Below are 8,368 nucleotides of genomic sequence, written 5' to 3'. Positions count from 1 at the left end.
GCATTTGAGCAGATTCAGACATCTTGAATGGGGTAGAAGCATATTATCTGTGTCCCTTCGTATTTTGATAAACTTCGCTCAAGATTCAGGGAGCACTTAGGATCCCCAGAAATCAAAATAAATTACTTACCATGTCCCCTCCCAATTCTGAGAAATACTGTCATTAATTAAAATGTATTCCTGAAAATGTATATTAGGACAATCCTTAATTTAAAAATGTAGAAAAACAGACAGAAATTACATATGGGTAGCTATATTTTAAACCAAAAAAAAAAAAATCTTCACATAATAAATACATCTTATGCACATTAAGTTCAAATTTACTTCAGAAAGCTATTTACAATATAAATAATTATAAATGGGAACACTTTGCAAGATAATGTTGACAAAGCTAAATTGTGTTTTCTACATTACATTCCAAAGGAAAACTACAGATGTTATGCTACAATGTCACCAGACCCTTTACATTGCAAGGCATGGTATTTGAAACACTGGCAATCTCTGTCTTTTTTTCCATAAACGTCATCGTTGGTTTAAAGCAAATACTAAATGCTTCATCATGTCTCAAGTGCTTTTTTTCTTAGATTAGTATATTTTATGCACTGAAATATTTACCTTGGGAAAAAGTTGCAGTACCCTAAAAGTACTGTTCCTAATAGACTTTACTTCCTTACAATGTAAAGGTGCCAATGTTTTATATTGTGTGAAAAAGGTTATTTCTTGCATTTCAAACTTCCCACTGTATCAGTAGCTGAAAAGAAAAAAAATAATGCAGTCCAAATTGCAATAAATAAAAATGTTTAAAATGGTATTTGGAATCCTAGAACAATAGGAAAGGCTTGAGAACTTTGTGTGAGATGGGAGTTAAATAGCGAATACAACCAGACAAAAAGCTTTTTTCTTCCTGTATTTGAGCTGTCCTTTCAAATACAGCTTCATAGATGGAGTCATAAATTAACTCTTTTCAAAAGGGATGTATTCCTAGCAACTTAGAGCCAGATTTATCTACAGAACTCTTATATACATAGCTAAATGCAAAGTGACGTTTAACCTCATTTCATTTTTTTTATTAATAAATGCTCTAAGAAAATGTGAAAGAGAATCACATTAGTGCTCTCACTGTTCTGAACAGAAGACTATTTACTTTTTGATCTTCAAAATAACCCCTAAATCCTCAGCTACACCTCTAGCAAGCTTTAATAACAGCAAACTGAAGGTTACAGAAATCTGTGAGGTTTTTTGACTTGATTTTTCTGTTGTTGTGTTTGGGTTGGTTTTTGTTGTTTAGTTTTTTTTACACAGTCAAAATATTTAACCATCAATACTAACTGCAAATAAAATAAAATAGGCTCTTCTCCACACTGCAGAGATGTCTGGAGTTAAGCCAGTATACCTACAGGAGAGTATGTTGATCCACCATTGTTCCTAATAACAAAGCCTGTATTGCCTTTAGACTCTTAGGTGTTTTAAGTAAACTTGCAGCTCTTGGAAAGACCAGAGCCTGAATCCTTTTGCTGCAAGACATTCACTATAGCCACCTTAAAACAGACACAGCTAAGTCTAATCCTGGAACTGTGTGGTATAATCCCCATTATACACAGCTTTGTATGCAGAAGGTCTGAAACCAATGCGTACGCCACAGCTTTGTTCCGTGACTGAAAGGTTATCTGACCTTTGGAACAGCCAGTCTGACTTTTTGGGGTGGCTGTGTCTTTTCCAGAAATACTATGCGACCTTTATTTTTTCCAACTCACTCAGATGCTCACACCAAATGAAACATATGGTGGTTAACATACTTAAGGACATTAATGAATAAATGCTGCATGTGCAGAGGCAAAAATGAGATTCAGATAACAGTGATTAAAAGAGTTTAAAAAAAGCAGAATTTCACTGTGCACCCATGGCGGTATTGTGGGCACGTCAACAAAGCCAATTAAAAACTTAAAGCTTAAGAAACATTTTGGGGGCTCTTCAGTGCAGAGACGCATTCATTTTTCAAAACATGCTAAAATACCTCTGTTATAGAAACACAGCCATTACAGCTATTATCCTCCAGTTTCCACACTCACATCTTGGGATTTAAGGAAAAAAAATTATAAAACAACCCCCAAACCTATTATCACATGTCAGATTTTTTTCCTCACACATATTAAGTAGTAACCTTACTCCACAAATATCCCATTTGAGTCAATGGGACAAATTGCTGAGTAAGGTTCTTCTTCTAATTTAAGAGTTGATTTGCAAATTTGTCCAAAATCACAAACTCTATGCCCCTGGGGTGTGATTTTATATCAAAGACTAAAGAGGTTTTAATTCTTTAAACAAAAGAGATATAATAAAATTGTAATGCACAAAAAACATAATGCACCATCCACTGATACCACTAAAAAATGGTTTCAAAGACCGGTGGTCACTCTGTATTTGCAGTAGTTACAAAATAGTAATTTGGTGTTAATAGCAAACCAGTATTACGTTAGAGAAATGATGCAATATTTTTTCTGTTCCAAAACACAACATACATACCTTATTTAAAGTGATAACCTTTAGCTAATGTGGTATATTTGAAACTTACTTGGTTCAAATGCCTTACATTTTTCAATTTGCAAAATGTCTCTTTTCATCTGATTTGGAAAAGAAAGAAACATAAGAAGAGAAGAAGATATCCTTGAAGGATACTAAATGAAAAATTGTATTAAATAAATATGTAATGGAAAAAAATAAGCTTTATATCATATTGAAAAGTATATGTATATGAGCTGCAGTGATATTATATGCTATAATTAAGATTGCAGACTTGCTTTCATGTAGCATGCAGAGTCTGTGTTTACAACATGCCACGCTTTCTGTCAAGTAAGAAGAAATTCCTGGCTATCTAAAGAAGCAGGATGGCAAATAATTGACAAAAGGCATCCATCTCTGGCATACGTATTGAAGTGCTAAGGAGTGCCAGTCACTGGAATCCCATGAGGGGTACAAGCATCACCTTCGCTTGTAGCACAAGGAGGCTGCATGTGGAGACATCTTGACTGATTTATTCCATTCATTACAGTGCATTTTGCTGCATTTGTAGTGGACTGGAATTATTGAAAATAAGATAACTACAGTTTGGGAAGTCTTATTTTGAGATTACTGTGAATAAGATTGGGGATTTTTATTGCATAGCACACTGGATTTTTTCCTAGGTGAAATCATACAGAATACAAGCATCTTACACTGTGCCTGTTTGTTTTATAAGTCTTCTATTTTTCAAAGGTGCCTGTCAGAATGCAAATACGCAGTGACCAAACTGAGGTTTCCTGACATTAGCCAGGGAACTGCAACTGGTCTGCAGAACTCTATTGCCTTCTAATTAAAAGTTTGATAACAAGAGTGCTTGGAGATCCCAAGAAACTTGGGTGCTGAGAAAATCCCATTCATTCAAACAGTTTAGGAAAACTCTTCTGTAATACAAAATAATATTGACACTTAGACTTATTTTATATGTACTAGTAGGGATAATATGATACCATGTACCTCTACTCTAATTCACTTTGCAAATTGTATTTTAATACTGTTAAATGAGACTCCAAATACAAGTTTATTCATATTATTCATAGGAATAATATATATCCAGAATTAGATTTATCAAAAATACTTTCTTATTCCTATGCTTAGGAATATATACAATTGTTGGGCTGAAAGAAGTCCATTTTGGTCCATTACTTCCTCTGAGTTAACAGTTGTCAATGTTTTTCAATTATTTGCCTTGTTTTTATCTTAAACAAATAAACAAACAAAAATCTCTAGCTGCTGCTTTTTATGACCTTTGTTATTCATTTGGCAATAAGTCAAATAATTTTGTTCTCATTTTGCCTTGGCTATCATTCAATGCCCTGTCTCTCATTTCTGCTGGTAGTTTAGATAGTTTCAGACCATTATTTACCTCTCCTCTGTGCAGAGTTTGGTGCACATCAGTGACATTACCCCTTTCTCTTTCCCTTACAAAGATGACAGACCCAGTTTATTTAAAGGTTTTATTAGATCTTTCAGTCTCTTTATCTTTGTTGAGCTCTGCTCCACCTCTTCTATTATGAGGTTTAGATAATAAAGACCAGACTGTGCTGCTCTTCCTTGGTTCAATGTGCATTTCACCAGGAGCAATCACACTGCAGTCAACAAAGGTTGCTTATGGAGTAAGGTACTACTCAATTCAAGATTCACAATCTGCCTTGGAGTGATCAGGACTATACACATATTCCCAGTTCAGAGAGGTAATTTCCTCTGCTTTCAAGTACATCTCTACTTACGTGGTTTATAATGTTATTATTTAGCTTTTGCTTCTGATTAGTTTTATTTGGAAACAGATATTTTTAACCACCCTAGCATCTGGTTTATATTTAAGTCCCATTGATGACTCAGTCCCATATGTGAACTTCTTAATGTTATAAATGAAACTAGTCCTAGTGCTAATCTCAGTAACCACCTCAAACTCCCCTTATCTCCACATTGGCATAAGAGGGAGCAGTGTCCTGCTCCCATTGCAGTCAACTTTGGAACCATACAAATGCATCAAAGAGAATAGGTCTAGCAACTGTGCCTAAAATGCCCTAGTTTACATTTTGAGCATATGGTTTGTATTTATTCTTTCCAATCATTCAGTCTTTTTGTTCATGAAGTTATTAAAAATTAAAAAAAGTTCTCTGCCTCTTTTGATGTCTTCTATAATTCTAGGACAGGCTCTGATAATACTAATGTTTTTAATATAATTTAATTGTTTGGAACACTGATTTCCTTCTGTACTTTTTTATGTACATATGACTGATTTTTGATATCCCTAATATTTTCAGATATCCATTAAAATTTCTGCTGCAAGCAAGAAAAGAATTCATATTTCTTTTTTGAAATCACAACCTATTACTTTATGTCAGAGTACTTACAATTTTCTATATTTCCTTAATTTACTCCAAAAGTTTATCAGAAGTTAGACAAACCACCAAAAAGGTTTACCTATTCTCTCCTCTCATAGTTTTACACTGGTACAATTACATTTGTATTTTACAGCAAAATTTCTATGATTTTATTGAGTTCCCTCTGTGTTTCAAATTAGTTCTTAATTATTCAGCCATTTAGAATAAGTTTTGCTTATTTTATAATTATTACTAAGTGGCATACACAGCTATAGAGTTAACTGTGTTTATCTTGGACCATTCCTAAAGCCAGTCTATTCTCCCTGTTTCTTCCAGGCAATTTTCTTCCATTTCACTCCACTACCCATCTAGGGCAACCTTTCAAAACATGAGAACAACTTCCCATCTCTACAGCAAGACGACCAACACCTTTGTGTTTCTCAAAACTACATTGAGAATGCCCCTCTCTTTTAATACAGTAGAAGTAAATATTTGACCAAACTAGTCAGAAGGATACTGCTCATTTGACTCTTTTCAAATCAAGCATATGCAAATAGTTATGCATGTGAGTACACAAGGACCTAACAATTCGAGCTCTCTCTTCTTTCTTCCCTTCGTCAGCCATGGATGCTTTATATCATGGAGCAGTATAACATGCTTGGCCACTGGGGAATAAACAGATCACCAGAAGTACACATTTTGTTGTGTATTTCAACAGAACACATTCCAATTTTCTGTGTTAAAACAGTGCATAGCAGTTTTGTTGGCTGGGACCTATGCAGTTCAGAAGGTCTGCCCTTGGCAGCATTTCCAATCAACCACCTCTTACACAATGCGCATAAACTGTTCTGTTATCCTGCCCCAAACACTCCCGGCCTAGACCTCTTCTATCCTTTTCAGCCTGCATGGCACCAACTTTGAGTTTAGCTCCATTCACTCTAACCCTGCATGTCAGTGCATGTTTTTTAAAGTAATGTGTGTTAACTAACGTATCCCCCAAACCTTAGGTACTTTTTTCTAGTGCACTGTGGTATATGAAATGCTGGTAGGACAAGGGCATGAATATATGTATCTTCCAAATAGATCTCAAAGGTTATTTTTAAAGCACAACAGTTTTCAGAAAAAAACCTGTCAGCTTCCATTCGTTATTATAACAGATGTTCCCTTGTGTCCTTGTGCTGGATCTTGCTGCATCCTTAAGTGAGAAGTCACATCAAAGTGTGATCCATTACAGCCTAGTGAATAGTTTCTAATTGTTTCAGTGTCATATAGATGCTCCAGGGCATATCCAGTTAGTGTGTAAGCATGCTTATCAAAGTACTGCCTGTGGGAGCTGTAGTAATTTGGAGAGGCTGCTGGGTGGTCTCCTTGGGTTTGATGAGGGGACATGTCTGAATGCAGGTAGTCTTTAGCAAGTACCAAACTGGGTTTTGATATTCGGTCAGAACTGGGGCTGCTTATTCTAGATAGTGTTGTGGGGCTGTTGTCATAGTCATTTTCATGTGGGCTCATAATCTTTCCGTCTCGCTGCTGGATGTGTTCACAGGGAGGAGTGTTGGCAACCGTCGGGACACGGCAGACATCCCCTGCCAACTGCTGCTGAGGGTAGTTTGCAAAACAGATAGCATGCTTCTTCCCTGTGCCATTAATGGAGACCAGTGGGTCGGGAGTGGTTTTCCGCAGCTGTAGTCTGTTTTCTTCTTCTTTAATCATTTGCTGTGTGGCTCTTATTAGTGTTTCGATTTTGCTGGGCTCATGTGGACTGCTCTGATATTGCTCAGTACGGTATCGGTCACCTGATTCACTGGCAGAGCCAGGATCAGGTGAGCTAACAACACTGTCCTCATCCCAGTGTCCTCTTCCTAGGAAAGAGAGAAAGGAGAAAAGCACTGAGGTCTAAGGAGGCAAGTGATCTTGCAGAACATGTAATCTGTACCTTATTTTACAGACAGAAAACCAAGATGGAGACAAGTGACTCATAACAATGACCAAAAATGACCATTGTATATCTCTTGCTTTTCAGTGGCAAATTCTGGTTTCCAGTGTCTCCACATGGAACAAGCAACACAGTTGGAAATATACAAAGAAGACATCGAAGTCCCTCAACACAGACATCCAGTGCCACCTGATACACTCTAGGGTAACCAAGCACCTGCATAAGCCCAACAGGTATGGCACCAACTCTATGGTAACTCTGTCTTCTGAAGCAGCTAGAGGTCATGCAGGGTACCTTAGGGCATGTCAGAGTGTCTTCACTGCCAGTGTTCAGACCCCTGACTCCTCCCTCTTTGCACCAACAAGGTCTAATGAATAGAGGCCATAGTAAAACCAAAAATCTCAGGGACTTAAAAATGTACAGTATTCTAGCATGTGTTCCTAGGTCTTTCCAGGACCTGAAACACAGACAATGTTGAGAAATAGCTTGTGGTCATGTAGTGACTTTATGCAGGTTACACAACAATAAATAACTACAAGTAATGAAGCAATTCTTCTTCAGGAGCACAAGAACCCATAGCTGTTAGAGAGAGTTACTATAAAAACGTGGCGTCATATCCCAATGCATAAATATTTCCTTCTGGAATGGGAAAATATAAGTACATTTTTACTTCTCTTTAAAAAATAAGTCCCATAGACATATTAGAGAAGGTGTTCAGCTTGCAAGTAGCTGAAAGGACAGAATCAGACCTGTCAGTCCTCACTAGGAAGTGAGTGACCCTAAAACCTGAGTGGCCAGCTAAGGCTGCATTATGATCTGCTGAAATACACGCCTGCAGGGGGGCCTGTAGGACCTGCACACATTACTTAATGACGTCTTTGCCTCGACACATACAAAGTCCTCTTTGAGGATGAGCCCCTTTGAGTTGGTTGACAGTACTCCTCAAAGGAAACCCATTTTCAGATTAGCACAAGGAGTTCCCCCTGTTCTGTGTTGGGTCAGGTCATAAAGATCTGCTAGGGTGGCAGACCACTACCACTGTGTTACAGAGTTCGAAACAGAAATCAGTGATGGGCTTTTATAATAAACATATCCTACCATTTTCTGAGGGAAGTACTGCACTATGGAGTATCATGGGCATGAATTTATCCTTCACATCCTCTTAAGATCTGGACTTAAAATGCCAGAGCTTGGAGATAGAAGGTAGCTCCAGCCCCTGAACTGCATGGTACATCCAGCACTCCTTGACGCACTGGGAAGCTGGTCAGATGCAGCTCTGAACCCCATGCTGAGTATATCTCACTGCACAAACCATATCTGCACTGTCCTAGACTCCCTGAGTATGACCAGAAACACATGGGCTCATATGCATTATCTACCTGTCAGATAACCATTATTGTAAGGTGACCCCAAGCCAGAACTAACAGAAGATACATTAAAAGAACTGAAAAAGAAGAAAATATTTTCTGCCCAAAGTAACTTCTCTGACAGCAATGTTCACATATTATTGTCCAAGAGTTTAATTTGTGAAAGGCCAAGATTTGAA

General features: G+C 37.3%; 1 protein-coding gene across 1 annotated transcript in view; it reads right to left on the bottom strand.

Annotated features, from left to right (window-relative positions):
• Positions 1 to 252: 252 nt before the first annotated feature.
• Positions 253 to 8,368, bottom strand: part of SIM1 (SIM bHLH transcription factor 1) — a 54,618-nt gene continuing 46,502 nt past the window's right edge. Inside the window, 1 exon segment of the mRNA XM_032683879.1 lies at positions 253 to 6,748. Within this exon segment, the coding sequence (XP_032539770.1) occupies positions 6,018 to 6,748 (731 nt within the window). The 3' untranslated portion in view covers positions 253 to 6,017.

This window comes from Chiroxiphia lanceolata, chromosome 3, assembly GCF_009829145.1.
Source record: "Chiroxiphia lanceolata isolate bChiLan1 chromosome 3, bChiLan1.pri, whole genome shotgun sequence".
Lineage (NCBI taxonomy): Eukaryota > Metazoa > Chordata > Aves > Passeriformes > Pipridae > Chiroxiphia > Chiroxiphia lanceolata.
Note: the sequence above shows the minus strand (reverse complement) of the source record. Positions and strands in the feature narration are given on the sequence as shown.